A 26,694-nucleotide genomic window follows, 5' to 3' on the forward strand; every position below is an offset into this window, starting at 1 on the left:
GTCCTACCTAATAGAATTCTTCCAAAGCCCAATCCAGTATTTTTAAAGCTAAAATTAAGACGGTTTTGTTTTAAAAGATTATCTCTCTCTTTTCTCCTTTTATTTATTTAACTTTTTTCTTTTCCTTCCTTTCTTTTTTTTTTTCCCCTCTCTCTCTCTCTCTCTCTCTCTCATTTTCTGTGTTTCTCTTCCTTGTCTCCAGTTTTACTACCTGGTCCTTCGCCAGATGTGTGCCTGTTAGCAGTGTTGTTGTTCAAGAACATCTTGTCCATGCCTTTGAGAGCTTCAGTCAGGTAGTTTTGAAGGGCTGTGAGGGCAGCGCAGATAGCGGGGGCCCCAAAGCCGTGAGTGATGAGGCTGAAGTGAGTCAAGCAGCTCTGAATGCCCGGTTCCAAAATAGGGGTGGGCCGGCTGTTTCCAATGGGCGTCCTGTCCTGGGCCAAGAGATCTGTAAATTCTTTACAAAGTTGCCTGCACGGAAGAGAGAAAGGCAAAGAGAGGAAGAGAGAGAGAGAAAAGCGGTGGTTAGGTTCATCCCACACTTCTCCAAGACAACCAAGGTTGAAGGAAGGGGTAGGTTCAGGCTAAATCTGATCCCAAGACCCGGGATAGGACCTTTTTGCCACCTTCCTTTCCCCCAACATGGCTTGGGGATGGGCCATGGTGATCCAGCGGCTCCCTGCTCAGGATGATGTTCTTCAAGAGAGAGGTTTTCTGCAATTGCAGGATAACCCCAGGTTTGGAGATAGAAATCTCTCCGGCAGCCACAAGGATGCTTCTGAAGCACTGTGAAAACCCAGCCCCTCTTGGTGGCTCTAGAAAGAACCAGGCTGAAAGGGAGATGTACCATGGGTCTACCACCCGTCTTCCTGGAGGCCTGACCCTGGCTCAAAGCAGCTCCCACTGATGCTGTTCCTGGAGGAAAGCACAACGTTGCCTGGGTGGCACAGGGAGATGGTGCAGGGAAGGGCCAAACCGGAGCCTTCTCTGAGACCGCTCAGGCTGGGCCACCTTGTCAAGAAAAATCAGGACTTTGGGACTCCATGTTGACTTATTCATGGCATGAGGAGCAAAACTAGCTTTTCCTATTTTATTTTGGAGGTGGCATCCCAATTAACACATCAGAGTTGACATCTGGCTCTTGTTTGTTTGCCCACGCCTTTGAAAAAATCAGATTTGATTTTTATAATGAATTCCGCCCCCCACTTTCTTCTGCATTGCTCTGGTCCAAAAGACCTTCAAGTCAACAGGTGCTCGGGCAATGTAGAAACCCTGGGGGCTGGTGGGCTTCCCAAAGGAATAGTTTCTTTGAGACAGATGCCTACCCAGGGACTGGAGAAAAAAAGGCCAGAATTAAAAAAAAAAAAAAAGAAAAAAAAGAAAAAGAAAAAGAAAGAAAGGAAAAAAGAAACCCTTAAAAAAGGCGTTCAGCTCTCATCCTCTGAAATTCTCTGAAATTCCCAGTGGGTTAAAGGTTTCAGGGGGTGCAGAAAGATAAAGGTCTACCTCTATGTGTATTATCCATTAAGAAAGTGCAAGAGAGGAAACTTTGAATTTGGAGAACAAACAGTAATGAGTCCAACATTTTACATCTTCAAAGAGCAAAGCAGGGTCTGCGAGCAATTAAAGTTCTGGGACATTAATATCTTCTGACCCTGCGGAAAAGGGCAATCAAATTCCAATCACGTCTAAAAAACATCTGGACAAATTTGAGCAAATGATTTTTCAACCTTCCATATATTTCTTTAAATTACACTGTCATCAGAGGCAAGCCACGTCCCAGAGCATGAAATAAATGAGAGCTGTTTAGGCTGGGTTTTTTTTTTTCCTTTCTTTTTTTTTTTTCCCCTTTTTTGCCAGATACACAGAGATGTGTGAAGCACCCACTGCCGAGGACCCATAGCAAACTATGAAGCACCCAGTTAGTAGCCTGGGAGGCACATCCAAGCGTAAATCGTCGGATGCAGCACATCCACTTAGAAAGTCTCAAGGGAGAGAGACAGGTTGGGGGACCAAACCGAGGATTATTAGCAGTACATAGTGGTGGGGGTTTTTTTCTTTTTTTTTTTTTCCCTTTTTTCCCCTTTTTTTCTTTTTTTTTCTTTTTTTTTTTTTTTAATTTTTTCTATTAAACCGCATGGAAGAGACATTGCAATTTGGTAGCAGACAAACAGGTGTGTGTGAGTAGCAAGACGGACAGACAGACATGCTGTGGAAGCAAAATATAGACTTTTCGTCCCCTTTCCATAAAGATTTTTTAACTGGGGATGGCTTGGAAATGATGTGCGGTGGCTAGGGGACAGTCGCCTACATCCTCTATAGGGACAGCGTGTGCTGGCAGAAACCCCACTGCAGAGGGACGCAGAAGCTATAGGGTCTATCCTGCCCATAGGCCGATACGAGCATCCTTCCTCCCCGCGGGGCCGGTATAATTTGGGGACTGGAAACCCCGTCTGCTTTCAAAACGAGCTCAGAGGAAGGGTTTAAGGAGGGGGGGGATTTTCTCGGGGGAGGGCAGAAAAGGGGGGTAGTCAACTTCGCACTCACTTTGTAGCAAGCAGCATGTTTTTCCTGGAGTGGAGGTCGCTGGGGTCCGTGTGCTGTCTGTTCAGGTACTCAGAAACAGCTTTGGCTGGGAACTCCGTTTCGCAGATGTACCCAAAATCCCGAGCTAAATGAACGGCCTCACCTGGAGGGAACGAGAAGGGGCATTAACATCTCCGGGCACCGCCGGCCCCGGGCTGGGCTGGCTCCGACCTGCCGGGCACCGTGCGGCACCGGGCTGCTGCTCACCGCTCCCTCCAGGAGAGACCAGCTCTTTCGGGCCGTGTTTAGAAACCTTATAACATCCCTTAGGGACAGGCTCCAGGTTATGTGTTTTCCCTCCACAAGCCCTATTTTGGGGGCAGAAGCAACTTTACGGGACAGATTGTCAGCTGATGAGATTTTTCTTTGCTACAACGCACTTGTGGTGGTACGTACCCAAGCAGCTGATTGTGCAGAACCGTGGGAAAAGTACACACACATATACATACACACACATAACATACACGCGCACACACACACACTTTCAAATGAACTGGGCCAAAAAGAAAAGCGAGGGGAAACTTAAATCCCGAAAGACAGAAAGATCCAAACTTCCCTTAGAGCTAAGAAACCATTCCTGTTTCAATACACCAGAACACTGTCCAAAATTTTACAGACGTGGATATAATGTTAATATTAATGTCAATTCTTTGTGGGACGTTATATACACACTTGTTTATACACGCACAGACAGCACTGGCATCATTATCACAATTATCGCCACATCTGTAAAATGATGGCGATAACTGCATTTCGTCCGATGGAAATTATTAATCTACTTTCTTAACTGACCATCATGCAACAGGAACTCCTCTCTGCCCGGTAGAAGGATAGCAACTAATGGCAACCTTTTCTGTGAAAAATAATAATTATTCTAATTCTAATTGTCATTTTTCCTGCCTGCCTGGTTTCAGGTTTCTTGCCTCCAGAGGTTCGTGTCATCCAATTCCTACTGATGTACTTTATTTCACAAGAAGAAGACAGTAGCTGAAGAAAGGAGGAAAAGAGGAGGAAAAAAAAACCCCTCCGACTCTAGGGGGATTCCACCAGATTATAGCTCAGCCCCTCTAGAATAAAGCATTAAACCCTTTAAAGCACCGCCTGAGGGACCAGGGGGAAGATTTCCAACACGCAAACCAGATATGTCTAATAACTCCGGGACCATATTATTTTTAACGATCAAGAGTTGCTTTCCAACGTCATCTTCTGCTTTCCAAGGCTTCTCGCTAATCACCAAACCGCTTAACGAAAGCGAGGGCACCCGGCGGAGCCCGGGGAGTCCCCGCCGCCGTCACCCTGCGCCGGGCAGGGTCCCCCCGGGCACCGCTCGGGTAATCCCGGCCGGGGCTGGCCGGAGCGTTTCTGCTCCGGGCGATACAATAGCAGCAACGCTAAAGCCTGGCTGGTGGCAGAAAAGAAGATAAATCTCCATCCAGCAGGTGCAGCTTCTTCCAAAAGGAGGGAGCTCTCTCAAGATAAACTGTTGATTTGTAAGGAAATCAGGGGAGAGGAGGGTAACGTACACCTTACTGCACACTTGACACATTTTAGCATCACTATATAACCGCGCAAGCTTTTGAACCCCAAGCCAGCTTCGGGGAGAGGCTGATTTTGCTGTGAGCAGGGTGCACCGGGTTTCACACACGCCGGGGGGGTGAAGCTGCACTAACCCCACTGCTAAAGGGCAGTTGTCACACCCGAAATGCTTCACGTCTCCTATAGCGCGACCCTATATCCGTAACCTCCTCTGCGCTTTGCACACTAGGCGTAACCTATATGCGGGTACCAGGAGGAGCTCGTTTCTATCAGCCCCCGTCTTTTTGCGAGCCTGCCTTCAGCTCTGCATGCGGTAAGGTCTTATCGCTCACATAACTCAATCAAAAGAGTTGAAAAGTTAATATCTAGCACAAATGTTTATGCATGCTTATATGCAGAAGAGATAAGTGGATTATTTATACGCCTCTCGGTGTGTATGTGTAATGCAGATACATATAATTCATAATTGCATCCATACTATTCCGGTTATGTTTTTTGGAAAAGGTCCAGCTTCTCTTAGCATAAACACACACATATCCTAAACATATTAGTGGCTCTAAATTTTGCTTTTCAATACAGTAACAACAAATCAAAGAAGCACGCCGAACACCAAAACGACTTGAAATGAGTGAAACTTCAGTGCCCCCTTCCCTCTCTCCTTCCTCAGGAATAGCTTGTCTCTTTGTTCACTTCTAGCCACCTTAAGGTAAACCGCGCTCTGCGACTCTTCAATTGCTCCGATTTCTTTAAAAAAAAAAAAAAATCTATATTATTTTTCTTCACTGAGCGTCCTGTAGTGGCCATAAATAAGCTCGGGAGGAGCGAATTAACGGGAGGATGGAGCAGACGTGGGGTCGGAGAGCACAGGCTGGAAATGAATAGCAATGAGGAACGGGACTGCCCTGCAGAGTCACACACATATACGCACATGTATACACACACATGTATACACACATACACACACAACCTCATTCTTGCCACCAAGAGGGATGAATGACCCTCCAGCCAGTGACTTCATTTTTGGGGATGGGATCCTCAACCGTGCCAGTGTTCATCCTAACCCGCCCTGGATTTCACCTCTGCAAGGTTTTCCCACCTGATCCCGAAAGTTGTTTCTTTCTCTTTTTTTTTTTTTTTGTTCGTAAAATGTCAGACACGAATTCAGAGCAGGCAGGGGTGTGAAGGGAGCTGCGACCCTCGGCTTACCTTCCACCAGGGAGGTGAGTAAAGTGACATTTGCTGCCTTACGCCTGCCGGCTGGTAAATTCAAACCGATTTTTTCTAGCCTTTCTCGCAAAGATCTCCCCCCGTTTTTCGATTTGGCTCTAGAATTGCAAAGAAATTAACATCGTGATTAACCCCGCAGTGTTCCTGGAAGAAACGTTTAGTCTGTGCAGTCAGTGGAGCCTGGGAGGGTTTTCACTCGACGTTAAGGACTTCGGGTGTGTTGGTTTCTGCTCGGGTTTACCGAGATTTACTTAATTTCTCCCAGGGGTGGGAGTGGGGATGAACCCACTTTTCTCCCTGTTTTATCCAGGGAAATCATATAATGCCAGATAGTAATAATTAATGGACAGGGTTCTGATCTAGAGAGCCAATGGGTTCCTACTGTATGACACTAACTTGTATTAAGATGGAGTGAGGAGATGGGCAGAAAGGTGGAGGAGGAGAATTAAATCCTCAGTTATTCCAGGAAAGAGCCCGAAAGGCTCGAAGGGAGAATGTGTGTGCCTGTGGATAAATAGAAAAGGAGGAAAATACTTATTAAACCATTTCATGCGTCTGTGTGAGCGCGTTCTTGTGCCGAAAGGCGATGCTGAGAGGAAGGGCTCACCTGAAGGCAGGGAGCGTTATACAGAGGGAATTGGTTGCCTGAAGGGAGATTTGAATATCTGTCGGAGGTTACTGATAAGGACAATAAAAGGATGAGTGAGCTATAGGTGGGCTATTGTTCGGACGCCTATACATATGTAAACCCCCAGGGATGCAATCTTGCCACCTGTGAAATCAGGGAGAGTTTTGGCACCTAAGATCCCAAATATCTCTTAGTTCTTACTTAAAATTTGTTTAAGAATTAGCAGTCACACTTAGCGAAAGGAAACCAGAAACGACAGAGAAGCCAGACTGGCTTCCCACTATTTTATATCAAAGTAAGTAGGGCTAGATGGCAGAACTGCAAGAGAGCAGCTTTCTATATTTCATCTGCTCTGAACCAAAAGCTTGTCTAAAATTTAGATTCAAGATAGGAACTGAAGTCAGCAGCAGCCAATGATTATGGCTTGGGTCATCTCCAGAAATCCACTGAAGTTCAATAATGGTGTTTCTTTACCTTGATAATTGTATTTTCTACAGTGCATCTCTCAGATGTTCTCCCTGCTCCATTTGTAGCTGTACAGAACGAGCAGGCAGGTTAGCATCTGTAAGTAAAACCTCTGCTGCTCTCACTGGCAAGGATCACAGCTGAACATTGATTACAGACATTCACGTGGAACAGCATCTATTTTAGGAGACCCTAATTCTCATGTGTATTTTTGGGTGACTGACTGCATGTAGCAGGACTTTCCCCCTCCTCTCCAGACACAGAGCTGGAGCCCCTGCCATCATCATAGAATTTTTTTTTGCATGGAAAAAAAACCCCAAACCCAAACAACAACTTCATTTTAAAGCACCTTAGAGTCAACGTTTCCCATTTGCTGTTACAGGAGTTGGCAAGATATTTCCTTCTCTAAGATTAGCAACTTTTAAACATTATCTGAAACTTATTCAGGACCAAATTAATTGAATTTGTTTCTGTCTCGAAGTTATGCTTCATCTTCCAGTTTGGTGTATACCTCACATGCAGAAAATGAAGTCTTATCCCCTCTCAGCTTTCCATTGGCTTGAACTGGTACCTGATATTATATTATGACTTCTTCCCTGTTCTGACCGGAGATAGAGCCTTAGCTCACTTTTCTTACAGACGAGTCATACTGACAATCACAGTCCTTCAGTCACTGTCAAGAAGATAAAGGCCTTTCTCCTGTTAGTCTTTCCAGCTGATGACCTCGGAGCTTAAATTCTTGTTGCTGGTACCTAAATGCACGACCCCTCTCTTGATATGATGGAGTGGCAATCAGGCCTCCAGGTTATCCCTCGCTCCTCTTTTTCCTCAGTATCAATAATGCCAACTATTTTGAGGTCTTCAGCAAAATCCACTGGGACGTTAGTGGGTGATTTGCACAAATGTTAAACAACAAAGGCCTCAGGACCAACTGGGAGTAATTCCTCTAGCAACCTTCTCTAGATGAAGCACTAAGTTTCTGACTTTCAAAACTATCTGTTGATGGCTTTTCTTTAGTCGGGTACTTACCTACCTTACAGGTTGCCTATTAATCCCCTGCTAATTTCAATAATGTCTTGTGTGACCATGATAATTGCCTTATCTTATTGCCATACAGAAGATTCATGGATTTACCTAGGAAATCCCTAGAAATACATCAGGTCCTGAAATACATCCAGTTCATCCTGCAACATCCAACGGCAACATGCCCATCATGGCATTTTATTTTGTCCATTTGCTAAGAGAGAAGTGTGAGGAGAAGGAGAAAAGATAGAAAGTGTGTGCATGTACAAGAGTGACAAAACTTCTTGTCTCAGTTCCTTCATTTTGAGATGCTTTGATAGAAAATGTACAAGGCCAAATCTTTCTCTGGTCTCCCCATGTTCATCTCAGTGTCTGAATACAGCATATTTTCACCTTATCCTGAACGTTACACACACATGCTAGGACAGTAAAAACAATGCATATTTGCAAACATCTTTACCATTGACCAAATATTTCTGGTGCACGCATGGATGCCCACACAAGGGCATGTTCACCCACTCGCCCCAGTCTCTTACCTTCTAAGTACTCCTCCTAGGAGGGATGCATTCAGACACTCTGGAGGAGAAAGGCGTCTTTGAACTTCTCCCACAGTTACTTTATACTTTGAAGTTGAACTAAGCAAAGACAAGCGGCCAGGTACAGAGCAAAACACCTCTCCGGTGTTGACTGAAATTCCACCCAGGAAGCCATCTTTATTCATCATCAAAGAAGTAACAGATTTTGGAGGAACCGGAACTGGAGAAAGAAAAGGGGAAGAGGGGAAAGAGAAACCATCATGCCACGAAGGAGTACAGGATAACCACAGTCTCTCTGACATGCACAGAACAGCAAAATGAAAGGGAATTTTGAATCTCTGGCTACCTCCAGCAACCTAAAGGGTGCTGCTCCCCCAACCTCTAGGAAACTGCTCCATGAATGATGGATGGAGAGAAGGGTGGTGCAGTACAGCCTCTATGCAGGGTTTGATCATTGGGAAATAAAATACATATTGGCAAGCACCTGGCAACTTTCGGGTTTGAGCCTGTGTCTCACCCAGAGCCCCCCGATGCCTTTTGTACAACGGACAGCGCCTTTCTGGAGGGGAAAAAAAAAGGAAAATTTACTTTTTTTTGCTAATGTTTCCATTACTGCTAAGCTGAGCCAGGAATAAATTCACTACACGAAGGGAATTGCTGTCTTAAATAAGTATCAAGGCTGGAGGACACAGCAACCAGAAGACAGCTCTGTTATTGCTTTGTGTTTTTATTAAGTCTGGTTTATGAAATAAAAGGAGTCTTTTCCTTCAGAAAAATGAACACCAGGAAAAAAAAAAAAATCTGGTCTAACTATGGCGTTCGCCACCTTGATCATATTGTGCCGTCCGTGAAGTAGTAGGAACTCTCCCACCCCTAAATAAAGCTGTTCTAGTTACTGTAACACATATTTAAAGGAAGTTATGGGGGAAAAAAAAATCAAAACAGAACAATAAAGCGAAACTAAACAAAATAAATACATCTTATTCTGTCCAGGGTAAAACGAAATATTTCTTTTCTCTGAGAAACTAGTAAGGTTATTTTAAGAGTAACCGAGGGGATTATAACAAACAAATTCCTATAATAACAACCAGACACGCTCAGAAATAAACAAACAGCAAAAAAGGCTAAACAAAAAATGAGAGCAATTCCCCCGTGACATGAATTTTGTTTACAAATGAACTTAAATAGCTCCCTCATAATTGTGTGTAACTGGTATGATTTACAGCAGGTGCTCTAATCAATCAACCAATCACTTTAATTTATAGGGAGCCTCGCTGCATTTTCCCAGTTGTTTCATTTCTGCAAGTAATTGATAACAAACCGTACTTAAGGTATGTTTTATGCAGGAGTTAATAAGAGCTGACAGCTGCTACTGCTGCTTCCTCTCGGAATCGAGGCAACATGCCTTTCCTTATAGAAAATATAGGCTGAAATTGGGGGTTTGCTGGTGATAGAGTCCGGGCATGTTTCAGAGGAGAAGACTAATTGATTACACACCCTCGTCGAGCAGATACTACTTCACAGTCTCCCGTTTCCACTCAATCAATTGCAAAACCAATTCGGCAAATAATAGGGTTCTATTATGCACATATGCCAGCTATTTAGGTAGTTATAATACATGTCAGTTAAGTCATAAAAACCCTGTTTATTTGCAACATATCTGGAGAATCAAACCATTAGGGTTGAGGGGATATTTAAGTCGTCTGGAGCTGCTAAACAATAAGATCGGGTATCCTAATATATTACCAAGTGCTAACTACTGGGCAATTGCCAATTTTATAACCTCAGTGTATGGAATAGACACAACCGTGTTTCACTGTTTTTATTACAGATCATTTCCTACTGCCAGACCAGACCCCCACAATAAAATCTCTATAACAGCTAAAAACCAAAAGGCATGTCGATTTTAGATATACATATTGCTTCATATGCCTTGTATATAGTCTCCAGTATAAACAAATTATTTTGAGTGGCTTTACTCCAGGGAATCGGAAAGTGAAATGGATTCCTATTTCTCTATTATTTTTAGTTAGGCTTTTTATGCAGCTCATAAAGGCGGTTTCAAATAGTTTGAGAACGGCACAGAAACAGTTATAAAAGAGTTAGAGGCCCGCTCCTGCTTTCGTTGCTATTAATAGGATTTTTGCCATTGATTCTGTAGGAGGGGACTCGTTTGGGGTGTCAGATGTAGTACTGGCAGACAAAAAAAAAAGTCTCTCTCTCTCCCTCTCCTCCCATTATACATAGAGATATCACTTATTTAATGCACGATGTTCTGCAACGTCATTCGAGTGAAGCGTCAAGAAAAAGTTAAAAAAAAAAAAAAAGAGTTAGATTAAAGCAGTGCCACCAGACAGATTTTCATGACTGGCATTTTTTTTCTTCGGACAAACACACGGGCTCAGTGGTTCGAGTACACCTTTACAGTGGCTATATTTAGTGACCAGTTTATCAGGTCACTGTCCAGTGAACTGAGAAATTAAACAAGAGGCAGCAATTCCACGACCATCTGATCTTAGTCCAAACTCACTAAAGAGAGAGGGACCCGTGCAACGCTTAAATGTACCTCACCCCACTCGCTTTGGCCTTTTGGAGCACTCATTACATTAGTTAACCTTTGAAATATGGATTTTCACGTGCTCAGTATTTCCCCCCCCCCCCCCCCCCCCCCCTTGCAAATTGCTTTTGGGAAGCAGGCTGGCTCCCTTCCCAGCTATGCTGAGAGCTCCTCAGCTTTTGTTCCTACCACTGCCTCCTCGAAAAGGACCGTATGAGCATACCCATCAGTTGGAGCCTAATAACTCTAAACCCATTTTAGAGGCTTACCAGGCGGTGTAAGCATATCTATTGCAATTTCATAGCTTCAGAGAGATGTATTCTATCTAGACTCTATATCTTCTGTAAATTACCTAATGCTGCCTCAAAAAAGTGTTTGCCATGGAATGAATTATCTCTATCTATATCATATCTATATGTTTATCATGGCTATAGCTTTCCAGATATAGCCCAGGCATTACCAGAGATAATATCACGTGGAGGTTTTAGTGGGTGAAGAGATATACACGTCCGTGTGTGCAGCTGCATGTGTCAAATCCCTGCGTGTATGTAAATAAACTGTAAGGCACAGTATATTTTTAGTCGTTGTCAACTTTCCCAGTTGGTTAGGGATTGCCATAACTGTTGTAATAATACAGAACAACACACACGGATATACGCAGCGTCCCCACCACTTCTGCTGTAACTTTACCCCATTTAGTTCTTGTTATTCCCAGCAGAAACTATTCGATTTTCTTTCATTCCCAAACTCTATTTGTTGTGTGTACGTAAGCATTCCCAAATACATAATTCCCCCTTCCCAAATCTCTGCCTTCTCTTTCTTTATTTCTGTCCCTTTCTCCTTTCTCTCTCTTTTTTTCTCTACTTCTTTCTCCTTTTCTATCCCTTTCTTTCTCTCTTTCTTTCTCTCTTTCTCTTCCTGTGGTTACTTCCAGCCTCTTTGTCATTTCTCCCCCTTCCATTTCTCTTCAGCTTATCAATAAACCGGGAGAGCAACAGTAGCCGCTTGATTTGTTAGTAATTATAAGCATACTGTTCCTGCAAACGGGATCTCTAGATGAGTGAGATCGCTTTAAAACGACAGCAGGAAATGGTGGGGAAATGGAGCATGGCGAAACTCAGCGTGAAGCTTTCAGTTCTTTACATGTTTACAATTTTCTGTGCATACATTAAGTCTTAGGGTTTGGGTTGTTTTTTTTTTTTTTTCCGTGGTGGTGGTGGTTCTCTGTTGGGTTGCTCTCCACAAACGGGTGAAAAGGCGCACAAATAGACACGGACAAGAGGAAATGGAAATAAAAGGGCATTTCAGCAACACTAAAAAAGAACAAATAGATAGAATTACGTCTTGAAAATAGCTGAGTAACGAGGCTTTAAGCTACAGATATCGTTGCAATAATCCCGGTGAATAATATGACAGTCGATCAGTCAATCAATCAATTAATCAGAACAAATATTTCTTATATTTATTACTAACAAACATCATGGACAAACTTATTACTAATCAGCTATCAAACTGCCTTCAAATCTTTTTATCTGCCTACTGGGCCTGAAATGAGTAAAAAGTTCTTTGTCCATTATAACAGAACTTTGTTGTTAATGATGATTGGGTCTGACTTTGTAGCCAAACCTAGAAAGTCTGGGAACAAAGTCTTACCCATTGCCACTGAAAGACCCGGTTCTTATTTTAATTTCAATGAATAAATACAGAAAGTGTGTGTTCATGTTCCCTTCCCTCCTGTCCCTCTCGTCTCCTCCTCTCCCCCCCTCCCTCTCCCCCACCGCAGTCCCTTGCCCCTGAAAGCTGGGACTAAATTTCAAAGTGAAATGTATTCCCTCGAAATTGTTTTGCATTCAATTAAAGTGGATCATAAGGTTCAATGGGTAATCCAGGAAAAAGCACGAAACTGAGTGGCAGCGAAGCAACATCTCCGATTCCCAGATCTATCACCTGAAAAGCTGAGACCAGAGTGGTTTTCAGTTAATCATTTATCCGGATACTTCAGGAAGGGGTTGGGGAGGAATCTTATGCTGTATTATTAAGAGTTAAAAAAAAAACTGTTAAGACACCTCCTTTCATATGTTTCTTTAAAATAATATGAACAATAGAGCAAGGTTGCAAGGTGGTTGCAAGGAGACAATGAATTAAGGTGTTAGGGTTAAAATGGCCTTTCGTGCTAAATCAGATGTGAGTGTGCAGACGATCGTCAGAAACAGCTGAAAGTAAATAAATACATCAGAATAATTTTAAGGTCACTGACTGTGCCCCAGAGTCACAAAAAATTAACTTGGGCCACGCAAGATTTTGCAAGAGGACAACTTCTTTCGGTGCCAAGCAAATTTCAGATGAGCAGTTGACAAGGGGACCCGATCTTTTACTCCTGACACACGGAAAACCTTCCCTTCATTTCAGTAGAAATCGAGGGAAAGGCCTCAAAACGGGGAGCCGGTAAGCTCTTAAAGCCGAGTTAAATCTGGTATTAATGCTCTTGGTGGTTATTATCATCTTGATGATTTATCTGGCTCCCTCCCTCCCACTTCCACCACCCAAATCTTAATGGAACTAGGAGTTAACGATGATTTTTTAATGTCTCGTTGGATTTTTAGACTGTTAATGTACCGCATCCTTCTCATTATTAGTTTATTGATTGTTCATTGACCAGCCCCCTTCAAATCGTATTAACCACCCTCTGCCACTTTAGATTAAGAGAGTTTAAAAAGCACCTTTCATTATTTCACTGCCACCACCACCACCACAGTAGAGTTCAGGCTTGGTAGCTTAATGCTTGCTCTAATGGGGCAGCTAAGAGACGAGGGGCCACGGTCCCTGCCTATTGCATTAATAGCTCAAAGGGGGCTAATACAGAAAATTAGCCTTAAACGAGCTCTGGAGATCTCCAAATGAAAGAGCCATTTATCACGCTGGCTACCTTCACTCCACTCGTTTGCTCTCTCTACTGGGAACAACTCATTTCCTCTTAACTAAATTACTTCAGAAATGTCAAGTAAGCTCAGATAGCAAACATAACAAGAGACTCTGTATATGTAATCTATTGTGCGGGATCGATACGCGAGATAAATCGATAGCCGTGTATGAACCCCTATATAATTTCCTTAATATTTTTGGCAATCTTTTTGCATAGATAGATAATTCCCTCTGCAGGCCTGAAAGACCATAAAGCAACAGACACTTACAGTCTGGATGATATAATTAAGTTTAGACTTCAAGTCCACATCATACTTTTTCCACTACATTGTAATTAAAGCATTTTAGGCACTAAGCTAGGCTTTGGTGAAGTAGACCCCCTCCAGTCCTCGTCTAGCAAATATGTATCACGGGGAGTGATCCACCGCACAAAAATCAGTCAATACCTACCTGTCTTATCTATCTATGCCATCAGCCTGCAATAACGACTTACAGAGTTTAAATAACTTATTCTTACTTCAAAGTACATCCTCACAGCTACAGACTGCAGGGAACAAAGCGAAATTGATACTGAACCCTCTCTGTGTTGATCCTTCTCTCGTCCTGATTAAATATTGTCTGCCACAAATGTGACCTACTATTTGTTACCCATTTCTCTTCCTCCGCACCCAGAAAACTTGCTGTGCAAAAAGAAACGGAGCTCCCAATATTCCTTTATGCTGGAAAGTTTCTTAGAGCTCAGCATTACTTTTAAGAAAGAAAATACTGCTACAGTTGACTTTAAAATAGCTGCAGACGAATCTCAGGATTTTTTTTAGTAACCTAATTTCCAAAGTGCATATGTATCCTGTTCATCATGGATAAACTCAGAGTCTCTCTTCTGATGGCTGCAAATAGGCACATGTAATCCCACCTATGTGGGGCTGTGTGTGCGGCAGCTGCTCGACCTGGGGCCGTCGCAATGCCCATACACAATAAGCACACCTAAATCTATACATAAAATTATTAACATTCACATTTTAGTGCTGCTCGCTATCTAACAGTACCACTCAGCAGGCACCTTAAATGTCTCTGCTGTCCTCGTCAGCTGAAGGAGGGAGAGACACAGGCGGAGGGAGGGGGGCAAAAGAGTATTGTGGACTGGGTGATCAACAGAAAAGTGTTTTGCGAAAAAAAACAAAACAAAACAGATTGCGAAAGGAAAATGCGAGCACAGACCAATGTTAGAGAGAAGTCTCTCGACCACAAATCAAGCACCAATTAATCAAATACACCCAAGAGGAAACACCGTGTATGAGGTGTCAAGCGGGGGCGGGGAGGGGAGGAGGAGGGACGAGAGTGAGGAGAAAAAAAGAAAAAAATACAACCAGAAGCCATCAGGTTACAGACCCTGAGCACAAAACCTACTGAACATTCAAACTGAACTAAACCAGGAGAAACAACTTTTTTTTTTTTTTTTTTTTTTAAAGGTAAGTAACTTTCTGTTTCTCAAAAACACCTTCGACTTTTCAACCGGTGGTCATAAATGATGCTGCCAAGCGGTCTTCAAGTTTTCATCTGTCCTCCCTCAAATAACTAGGACTTGATCGTATGTGAGAGAGAGAGAGAGACTGTACATGAAGATTTAAATTAAAAAACAATAAATACACGGAAGGACCTCATGCTGCCTTGAACACATTTTAAATAAACACCCTCCCTGTTATTTTGCTTTACGTTCTAGAAGATCATCTCTATTAAAGCATTTGTGCGCATTTGACAAATAATAAGGACCTGGAGATAAGTGCTGTTGATAGTAAGCATAAGGGACAGCATTTCTAAGCCTCATCTCTGGTACTTAAAATTGAATCTAGAAATAGAAACTCCTTAGATAATTAAAGATAGCTTTCCCTACATTTGCAGTGTGTGATCTGTTTAATGTCTATCAGCATAACACAACACTAATCGCCAAGCATCTTCGAGTGACTGTCAGAGAAATGTAAAAAAATTAAGCAGCTGCAATACGCCCAAAATGAGTTATTGTAATTACATTTAATTAGTTTAATTAGTTAATTATTTTGCTTACAGCTGTACAAGAGACTGCAAACATTTGTTAATATCACATTCCCTTTAACAGTATGGGGTGATTCTGCAGTTACACTAAATCATGTGCGCATATGTAGAAAGATTTAAAAAATGGGCATGGGGAAGGGGGGATTCGCGGAGGAAGGGGGGAAGGAGGTCGGGGCTGCCTTTCCATAGGCATTTGTTTCTCTCCCCTTCACGTTTGATTCGCCTGGGAAATGCATTTAAGCCCCAAAGGGAATCAACCCCCTTCCTCCATTAAAAGCCAAGGGGTCCCCAACGAGGACTATGGGGGGAAAAAAGGAGGGGGCCCGTGGAAATTGCATTTGAGCATGGGGTGCTCCATTTGAGAGCATTTGTGTAATTAAAGCCTTTGAAGGACGGGGGAGGGGGGATATCAACTTTTCCTCTCACATCTCTCTCCTTTTCCCTTCACTCTATCTGCCGATCCAATCAACTATTCATCTTGCTGCCATGTATGCCTGCTTCCCGGATAAATTAATTGCCCCAAAGTAAAAATATATCACGAAGATATTGCTACACAGTAAAAGTTTGTCTAGCTTGTTGGAATAATCCATACCTTTTTTAATGACAGACTGGTCCAATAAGTTCATACCGCTGTTATTGGCATCTTCAACTGACTGTGGATATAAAAACATCACTATTCAAATTGACTGGATATTAAAGAATCGCGTACATAAATCATGTCATTCCAAACTGGAGTTTCTGTTATTTCCATTTATATTAATTCACTAGGGGAGGAGGGATTTTTTTATTATTATTATTGTTATTATTATTCCCCCAAATCGACAAGGAAATGAAATTCTTACAAATTATATAGTCTTCTAATAAAAAAAGAAGTGTGAAGCATATGGGGTGCAATAGTGGTTTTGTTATCTTATAAAACATAGATATCACATAGACTTCTTTGCATTCGATAAAGCTTTATATTTCTTCCTTTGAAAATCTGGCAATTGGGCAACATCTGCAAGATCTATTGCATGACATAAATGAACACGATTAAGGACAACTTAAATTCTCCCTCCCCTCCCCCCCCCTTTTTTTTTTTTGGTTTGTTTGTTTGTTTAACCCTGCTACATCTTAATAATTCAAGGGCCATTTACTTTTTATATATAATAGTTTACATTATGGACTTTTAATTAAAGCCTGAGCAATTCGGAGTGCAGCGCAACGCCCACATCGTACAGGGTGCAAGCAGAAAGAGATTTACAGCTCCCGAGGTTGCTTCCATGTCCTGAATTAGTGGGGACGGGGAGGGGGGAGCAGGAATATACATTATTAAAAGTATGAACTATTACATTGATTGCCTAGAAAAGTCTCCCCATCTCCTTTTCAAAGCCTTTTTTTCCCTTTTTTTCCCTTTCTTTTCAGCCCGCTTAGAAGCACACCTGTTATTAAGGCATTAACTTCTTTAGCAGGGAAGAGAACAAAGAGGGGCACAGAGGACAGAGCAAATGTTGGGTTTCAGTTCTCAACACGAAAGTGGGATATACAAAAAAAACCCAAACAAACAAACAAACAAACAAACATTACCGCTGAATCTGCGGTCAGCACAGCAAAATCATCTCCCAAAGAGAAGAGGTGTCATAAGAGCAATTTATTGCAAAATTACGACAGGTTCCGTTTTAGGGTAAATTCTGGGTTTCAGAGAAAGGGAGGACCTGTGGGTTTCTTGGTTTTCTTATTTTATTTTTCTTCTTATTATTTAGTGTTTGGGGGGTTATTGCATATTTGGGGAGTTGTCACATTTCTTCCCTGATAAGGAAAACATCTTTACAACAAAGCAATTATTTTCTTCCCTATTATTTTAACTTTATCTTTGCTGCACCGAGAGGCTGAGCTTCTCCGCATCCAGCCCTTATCTCCGGCTCTCTCTCTGTTCAGCAGAGACGTTCAAGATGGAATGTGATTTAGGAGAAAATTACATCTCCCAAAAATGTGACGGAACAATATTTTCTGAAGATCTTTCCTTTTCTTTTCTTTGAATACCCACTCAAACGAGCGCGCACACACACACACAGCGATTCCTTATGTTGCGTGTTCGTGCACGGCTGTGTCTCTCTCTCATAATCAATAGGCTACATACCTAAAGGGCACAAAATAAAATTACAAAGTCTTCCCTCCTTTCCCTGAGCAGCTCCCAAAGAGGGATGATGAGCAAATCCTGCAGCCTGCTGGCGTGCACCTCGACGGCACAGAACTGGAGGTAAATATGAAACGCCATCTTTCCCTTTCTTTTTTTTATTTTCCCTCCTTATCTCACCTTATCTCTGGAGTCGATGGCTGTGCACAGGCTTTATGTGTGTGCGTGCACTCCGCTCGCTCCATCAGCAACGTGGGTTAGTTGTTGTAGTTAATGAGAAGACTCCTGTCTGATTTTCTATCTAATTACGCCCTCCTGCTGGGTTTTTGTACAGGATATTCGCTCAGCATGCTGGCAGTTAATAGTCACAGAGAGGATCGTAAAGATTTAATTAGGACTGCATGCGGAAACGTGGAAAAACAACTCAGACTTTTAATTACTAGACTTCTTTAGTTAAAAGTGATACCAGGGGTTACTTTATAAGAGACTTGGGTGTTTTGGCGCAACTTAACTTTCCGTGTCTCTAGCTAGCACGTCGGAGCGGGGACGGCAGTGTGAGGGAGGAGGAGGAGGAGGAGGAGGAGGAGGAGGAGGAGGAGGAGGAGGAGTGGAGGTGTGTGTGCAGGGAGGGGAAAGGTGATGAGTTTCCAGATATACTTAGAAAATCTAGAGAGGAAGATTCTCCTCCCTCCCCTCCTCCAATAATCTGATAGCACGGAGTTTCCTGTATACCATATATATACACCTTATTTAACAGCTATGGATATATCTGAGAGAAAACCCCAGAGACTGATCTTTTTGTTTCCCTTTAAAGAGTCTAGAGAATCTGGATTTTCCCCTGTATATTTTCTTTATTGTATCTTTTACTAGTAAAACCCTACTTTTGCCAAGCCGTAGGGAAAAAACCCCAGAAACTGGGATTGCAGTGGTGTTTTTCAGAGTCCTTATTAGATGATGCAAATTTGTTTTCAATAAGTAGGTCTTGGCTTCCCTGTCTGAGGGCTGTAAATCGCAGATTAGAAATTCCTCTCGAAAAGAGCAGCAATAGCAATACAATACGTCCTGTTTACAATAACAGAGCACTATCGTGTTACAATCACTTAATTCTACCCCTGGACAATGGCTCACACATGGCCTGGATTTGGTGTTTATAAAATAACCACTGTTTCTTTCTGTCACGCACTCTCTCTGTCTCATTTTCCCTTGTCAGCCCAACCCATTCGCATGGCACGTATTTGATCAGGCATGCATCAGCTAAAGCAAAGAGACACATCTTGATCCAACTATATACCTAGATATCAGTTCAACTTTTTGGACTACTGAAAAAGAAAAAAAAAAAATTTGAGACGCTTCCTGGAAATTCTCTCCAGTGTTAGTGGATAATAACTATATGTAGCCTAAATAGGAATCCCTGTAGCTAGAACAGATTACTTGAATCTAGAATAAATCCGTATGAAAAATCAGGGTGGAAAACTGCCCAACTTCATCTGTCACTAGTGGGGGAACAAGAATAGAAAACGCTGAACGGTAGGAGCGAGTATTGGGCTGCTTTCCCTCCTGCCTGTGCTAACTTGCAGTTGGACACTTCTTCCTTCACGTGTTTCTCCTTGGGATACCCTCCTCTCCCTCTTCCCCTCCTCCCCCCCAGCCTGAGACCAAACTTTTAGAAATAAAGGGCCTGTTTCATTTCCCGCGGCCTCAGCACCGCAAAACAAGAACCCCAGCCCTGCTGGCTCACAGCCTCGTCTGCCCCTGCCCCGGCCCATCCCCATCCCCATTCCCATCCCCATCCCCAACCCCATCCCGGCCCCGGGCCCGGCCCCGGCCCGCCTGGGCGAGCGGGTCGCGGGTGGCCGCGGGGCGCAGCGCTGCGCTGGGAGCCTTCGGGGGGAGGCACTTTCCGCCAGTGCTGTGCCCTGCCCGCGGAAGGGATGTTTTATTGGAAAAAGGAGGGAGAGCTGAGCAGGACTTATTTGAGCTGAGCAGGACTTTTCCTTCCTTCCTCTTCTTTCTCTCATTCTCTCACTTTTTCTCTCACTCTTTCTCTCATTCTCTCATTCTCTTTCCTTCTCTCTTTCACTCTCTTTCTCTCTCCCTCCCTTTTATTCTTTCCTTCTTTCTCTCTCCCTTATCTTTTTTCCTCCTTTCCCTCTCTTCTTTCTCTCTTTATCTTTTCTTCTTTTTCTTCCCCCTCCTTTCACGCTTTCTCCCTTTTATATTTTCATTTTCCTTCTCTCTTTTTTATCTCTTTCCCTTTCCTTTCCTCTTCTCTCTCTTTCTCTCTTTCTCACAATAGCACAACAACTACTGGCTTTTCTTTGAGGAAAGTGTAAATATCAAAGCACTAACAGAACTTAGTCTATCGGTTATAGAGCGAAAGGAGGAGAGCGATCCCCTTTCTGCATTCACAGAGGTAAAACTCGCCTTGACCTGCAAGCCAGTTGGTCTGAGCCAGGAATGCGAGACGAGACCTGCGCATCGCGCCCGTGGGGGTCAGGGGCTGCCCCCAGGTCTCAAAACCAGCTTGGAAACCCGCAGAAACCAGCGACCCGACGGCTACTGAGCTCGGAGGCAGGAGCAAATCCAACCAGAAAAAAAAAACCCTTTCTATTTCTAAAGCAACTCGCCCCAGCGAAGCTCGGAGATTTTCCCGTGAAGCCCTAAGACAAGCCTCCAGCCAACGCAAACAGCCCCTCTGCTTCTCTGCCACTGATTCCTATAACGTTCAGCAGGATCCTTTTTCACGGCTTTTTTTTTTTTCCTTCTCATCCTCCTCTTTTCTCCTTTCTTTTTCCCTTTCTGTAACTTTGAAGTCCGTATCTTATCCAATGGCCCATATCTTTATTTATCCCGGGTCTAAATATATATATATACACACACACATGTAAAAATGATATATATGATATATAACTCTGGGGAAAAAAAAAAGGAGTGGAGGGGAACTCCCAAATCCCGACTAGTAAAGCCTAATTTAAGACCTGGTCCCTGGAGGCTCCAGTCTCCGGCTTGGGGGTCCCCACCGGTTGCCCATGCCCTGCTCCAGCAAGGTGCAAACCACCCCAGCACCGAAGCTGTTAAGGACCTTTCTGGTTTTTAGGAAATAACACGTGATGATGAGTTTCGCGTGGGATGGGAGAAGGCTGGGAAATACTGTGCTTTGAGCCCGGTGAAACTCCTTTGTTACCCAAAAGAGGGAATAAAACTATGTAAAATGAGTGCTACCCTAGCAACTATACTTAAAAAAAAGGGGGGTGGGGGGGTGGTTTGTTCCTGATCACCGGTTATTGGTTTGGGTTTGGGTTTTGTTTATATTTGCCCTCCCTCCTGGATGAAAAATGTAGTAATTTGACAGTTTCATCAAAATCCCTGAACTGCAGGAAATTGGTTGGGGGGGGGAGAACTGAGACTGCATGGGAAATAACTGGAATTTGAAGAGCCAGGCTTAAACTCTGGCAGCTTTTGAAACACGTGGAATATTTAGAGCAGCTTCTCTGCCTTCCCCCTGCACTCCGCTGGCTTGCCATGTAGGGGAGGGTTTACCAAGCAGAGCCTGTGCGTGACAGCGATGATATAAATTCTTTCTTTTTTTTTTAAAAAAAAGAAAACGTGAGCGAGGGGGAGTATCACAATTATAATTCCAGTGCAGAAAGAGGATGGTAACCCACACCAATATTGCTGTAAACCCCTCACTGATCTTTTCTAGCCGAGGGATGGGGGTTCAAGCCTGGAAGGCATCTACATTGCCCAGGAGAAAGAAACGCCGTGCCTTACCTGGACCTCCTCCATCCCTGGGTGTCCGATGCCATGCAGAGAAAGGCTGTCCCCCATGCCGGAGTCAAGGCCATGGTGAGCTGAGTGTAGAAGGACATCTGGCCTCCTTACTGAGTGGTAGTCCCGCCTGGGGTCCAGTCCCGAGAGCTGGGGCAGGGCGGCCCGAGGCTGTGGCAGCAGTGACCCGGTTTCTGATCCCACCTCTTGCCTCTGCCTCTGTCCCCAGGGGTGCTGCTGGGGTTGATGCAAGGGGTTTAGGGAGTAGGGGTCATTGACATGGGAGTAAGGGTCCTGGCTTTGGTGGTAAGGAAGAGGCTGGTAGGGGGGTGGGAAATAAGGCGGCTGGAAATCCGAGGATGGGGTGTGAGAGAGCGGAGGAGCGCTGGAGTAGGGTCCCTGGGAGACGGATCCCAGCTGGGACAGCCTGGAACTGTGGCTGGGCACTCCATCATGCCGGTCCTACAAGCGGAATGAAATGAAAACAAGAAAAAAAGAGGACCTTTTAGAGAGAGGGAAAAAAAAAAAGAGTAGAAGAAGCACAAACCCACCCCAAAATAAAATAAATTAAAAATGTAAACAGTTGTAAACTAAGGTTCAGATGTTCCCCCCCTCCCCCGTCGCGGGTTAGAAATGTTCCAGCGTTTCGCACCCGGATTGTGTCTATTCCAAATAACTATCGAGAAGGGGGAAGGGGGCGGGTGAGGGAGAAACGCTAAATGTCATAATCAAAAATGTAGGACTGGTGCTCCATATGCGTGTATGGTCTGTGACTTCAGTCCAGTAATGCGATTCCCCGTCCAGCAGCCCCACCAAATAAAACCAAAAGTTAAAAAATAATAACAACTACAAAAAAAAGAAACCCCAAAACCACCCATGGCTCCAAACCACCCACCCCTTGTCCTGCCTAAAGTTTCCAAACATCTGTTTATTCCCTCTGCTGAAGTCCTGAAACTCAAAATCACCAACCCATCTTCACGTGGAAAAGAGCAAAAGGAAAGTTGCACTTCTCGGAGGACTCCGAGGTAAGAAGTTGTCCGAGAAAGGACTTAAAAAAAAAAAAACAAAACAAAAATCATGGGAGCTCTTTGTATAAAGAAAGTCCACCCCTTAAAAAAAAAAAAATTAAAAAATCAAATAAAGTAAAAATGAAACATCGGTATTGAACAAATCCAGTCGCTATGATTTCTGCAGCAACTTCCAGTGCCTTTTGTCTCCTTTTCCAATATTATATTCCGGAGAATGGGGTGGGGGTTAATTGTAATGAAAAGTCTTTGGGGTGTGTGGGGGGACGGGGGGGGGTCGAGTGTATGGAGGCTTCAGAAAAAAGGTGGGAGAGGAGTTTTGTCCAACTCCATCGCGCTGAAGCTGCGAGGCTAAAGTAAACAAGAAAAATATCTATTCCACAAAGTGGAGCTGAAACCCCCACAAGCAATGGCACACATGGTTTTTTTTTTAAAAAAAAAAAAAAGAAAAAAAGTTTATTTTTTTCCCCTGCTCTCCCCCCCCAAACTCCCCTAGCTCAAATCGAGAACACACAATGCAAAAAGGGAGAAGCAGCTGCAAGCCTCCTCCAATTATTGTGCTAAATTACCAAGCCAAAGGCGTTTAAAAAGAGAGAGAGAGGGAGAGAGAGAGACAACAGATCGAGAGAGAGAGAGAGAACATGCAATTCTAGTACAACATGGATCCAAACTCACCATGGCGGAATAGGTGTGGACTAACATCTGGAAATAAAAAAAGTCTTGTAATAGCTAAAAATAAAATAATGGTGATAATACTAATAATTGGAGGGAAAAATATCAAGGAGATCTGCAAAGGGACGTGTTGGACACAGGAGAACAGCTTGAGATATTTCGAAGTCTATCCATCAAAAAAAAAAAAAAAAAAAGAAAGGAAAAAAAAAAAAAAAGACCAATGCCCCCAAAACCGAGCCTGGAAACCTCTATCTACATATATGATTTACCCCTCCCTCTCTGCTTTTTTTTTTCCCCTTTTTTTTTTCCTTTTTTTTTTTTTTTTTCCCTTTGAGCTCCCAAATACAATCCTCTTCAACCCAAGGCTAGGCTCAGACTGCTCCGCTGCCCCTTCCTCCCTTTCCTTCTCTACACCGCCTCATAATAATTGATATTCATGACTATTAATATTACACGACTACTTTAAAGGGAGAATGCAGGACCAAATGGAGCGTGAAGCTGGCAGCCAGCTCGAGAGCTCCCCTACTATTGTAAATGACGTTCATTCAGTGGAGAATTACTAGATGTAATCAGAAGAGGGGGGCTGGCAGAGGCAGAGTTTGGGGAGAGGGAGAGGGGGGAAAAAGTTTAGCAAGGAAGAGGCATAACTTCAATTAACTCGCGCGGAGGAAGATGCGGAAAGTAGACTCTGCTGAGCTGGAGCAAGGAAGTGAGATGAAGCAATGCTAGAGGCGAAGAAGAAGAAAAAAACATATTTCTTTTTTTTTTTTTTTACATTTAATTATACATTCCTAATACGAGGAATTATTGCCTTCGGTGTTTTTGTTCTTGTAGTTTTTATTCTTTTCTTTTTTTTTTAACAAATAATGAGGAAATAGAAGCTTTTCTAATACTTTCCTTTTTTTTTTTTTTTTTTAAAGAGATGGAAGAAGAAATGTGCAGTCACTGTAATATATGTCTATTTACAGCGGAGATTCAGCCCTTCTGGTGCATATTACAGATCGTATTTATTCGCAATAGGCAAATAAATACTTGAATCTGCGCTAAGTTGGGCTCCACTTTTTTTCTGAATCCTGTTCCTCCCGCCCGATATGGGGAAAAAAAAAAAAAAGTATATATATATCCCGATTTTCACCCAAATGTAAAATGTATGCAGTGAATTTTAAAGGATAGTAAATTTATAGTTTCGAGGCAAAGCCAGGGGCGATATAAAACCTTTTTGATGTTGCAGGAACCCGTTCAACTGGACTGTCTGCCATTTCTGTTAAAGTTCAACTTACGTTCCTTCCTAAATAGACTCACACTTCCCAGAGCAGCCCCCCCCCCGCGCGCACACACACACACACACACACACACTTTTGTTTTAAGAACAGATTCAGTTTAAGTGGCTGAGACGCCCCTACCATCTTGTTGTTAATTATAGATCGGAAAGGAGAGAAACGCTTTTTTTTTCCTTTTTTTTTTTTTTTTTAAGATAAATCTAAAGAGCTTCAGCTCTTAAAAAAAATCAACAACAATATTTTTTCTTTTTTCTTTTTTTTTTTTTAAAGGCTACACGTTACAAAATGACTTGGAGCGCACACCCAAGTTAGGGTATACCCCGCCCGCAGCCAAATCCCACCCAACCGCTCCCCCAACCCTGCTTCTCTCCCACGGCAATCTAGAAACACGAGTGTCCGTAAAATGCACAGCGGCTTAAAAATCCCCTTCGAAAAGAGGGTCGGGGAAGAAAAAAAAAAAAAAAAAAGATATCCCCGACATTCCCCGACCTCGCTGGCCAGGGAGGGGAGATGTTTTGTCGCCTGCTGCTGCGGGCAGAGACAATGGCCGGGCTGTGCCTGGGGACGGGGAGGGAAAAGCAGCGAGGGCTCAGCGGGCTGGCGATCGCCGGCGGGACACACACAGACACACACACACACGCCGGGCCGTGCTCATTCTGCATATGCTGGGGTTTGCCAGTTGATAATTAGCCTGACGGCAGCTTTTGGGAGCAGAGACATTTCTCCTGTGCTGCCGGCGGATACCCTCCCCGCTTCCCTCCATCCCGTCCTTTCTCCGGCCGTGAAAAGCCGGAGCTGTGCCCTCCCTCTGCCTCTTTCTCCGCTTTTCTCGGGAGTTTCCCCGCTGTAAGTGCGAACGCGCTCCCGGAGGGGAGGGAGGGCTGCGGGCGGCGCGACGGGGCTGGGGCCGGCGCGGCCCCGACGGCGCTTCCCCGCGGTGCGCTCCCGGCCGCCCCGGCCCCTGCCCGGTACTCGGTCCCTGCCCGGTACCCGGCCCCTGCCCAGCCCCTGCCCGGTACTGAGCCCCTCGGAGCAGTCCCCGCGCTGGAGCTGGAGGATTGCGCCCTTCTGAAAATCTCCCCCCCGCCTCCCCACCATCGCCATGCAAATGCCTCCCCCAAATTAAAAAATAAAAATAATAAAAAAATTAAAATATAATTTTGCAGAGCGCCTTTCTTCAGACATCTTTTTTCCCGTTTCGGAGCAAATCCAACACGCTGGTTAACTTACAAGAAATGCATTCGCGGAGCCCGTTTGGGAAAGATCCGGGTCAGGAAACCGTGCAAAATTAAGAAAGGTTTCGCGCTGTTTGCGCCGTGATATTTTTTTTTTTTCTTTTCCTTGTCTGCTTTTTGACCTCGAAAATCTGAATAAAGCACACAACTTTTCGTGTCCGCGGACTACGCGGAACTGCCTTTGAATGTATCTATTCGGGTGTGTGTACTCACATACGTGCAAGAATGTATGTGCCGCTTAATTAATGCGAGTATATGTATACATTCACATCTTATCTACTGCCATATAGGTATAAAAAGTCGGAAAAACCGTATCCGATTGTGAAAAAAAGAAAAAAATTCCAAATTCAGGTTGAGCTTAGCTTGGAATTGCAAAATAAAAAATAAAAGAATGACAGAAAAGAAAGAATTGTATCCAGTCCCTGGATACCAGATTGCGTTTCTCTTCTATTTTCAGCTTTTTTTCCTCGACATTTGTCCATATTTAATCGAATTATATTTAATTCGAGGTCTAAACAATCAAACTCTTGCCTTTAAGTTGCCTCATTCCACTCCCCCGATCATTTCTTTGATGTTTTAAATCGCATCAAACAGCTTTTCCATGAAAAAAAAAAAAGTTTAGGACTTGGCATGCTGAATACAAATATGCAAATAAATAAGCATTTAAGCATTTACTCTTGGTTTCCCGTCTTTATACTTGTGTGTGTTGGTGTATGCGTCTCTAGATCTGCCTATATGTATATGTAGAGCTATATATGTATTATATAGTCATGCCTGTATCTATATACTATACGTATATTTAAATATACATATACTCTCTTACTCATATGCATATTATATACTCACCTCATAGATATCTTCATACTTGACATTTTCAACCAGTTTCCAGAGCATGATGGCAGGCTGTTCTCTAGGAGGTGAGTGCATTCATGTGAAGAGCAGATGTCTGGATTCTCAGTACTTCTCTGTCTGTAATGATCCATCTATAATTGGAAATGGGGGACAGACACCAAATCCGACGTTCCTCTTCCATCGCAACTTATATCTGTTGTCTGAAACAATAGGCTGC

At 43.5% G+C, this 26,694-nt stretch overlaps 1 protein-coding gene across 1 annotated transcript; it reads right to left on the minus strand.

Moving 5' to 3' along the window:
• Positions 1-26,552, minus strand: TFAP2B (transcription factor AP-2 beta). The gene is made up of 7 exons (XM_075144881.1): positions 26,472-26,552; positions 21,417-21,875; positions 16,122-16,182; positions 8,002-8,221; positions 5,329-5,447; positions 2,548-2,689; positions 1-471 (listed from the first exon to the last, which is right to left on the minus strand). The coding sequence occupies exons 1-7, from the start codon at positions 26,550-26,552 to the stop codon at positions 171-173; spliced, it is 1,383 nt and encodes a 460-aa protein (XP_075000982.1). The 3' UTR covers positions 1-170.
• Positions 26,553-26,694: the final 142 nt, after the last annotated feature.

The sequence above is a fragment of the Calonectris borealis genome, chromosome 3 (assembly GCF_964195595.1).
Source record: "Calonectris borealis chromosome 3, bCalBor7.hap1.2, whole genome shotgun sequence".
In the NCBI taxonomy this organism is placed as follows: domain Eukaryota; kingdom Metazoa; phylum Chordata; class Aves; order Procellariiformes; family Procellariidae; genus Calonectris; species Calonectris borealis.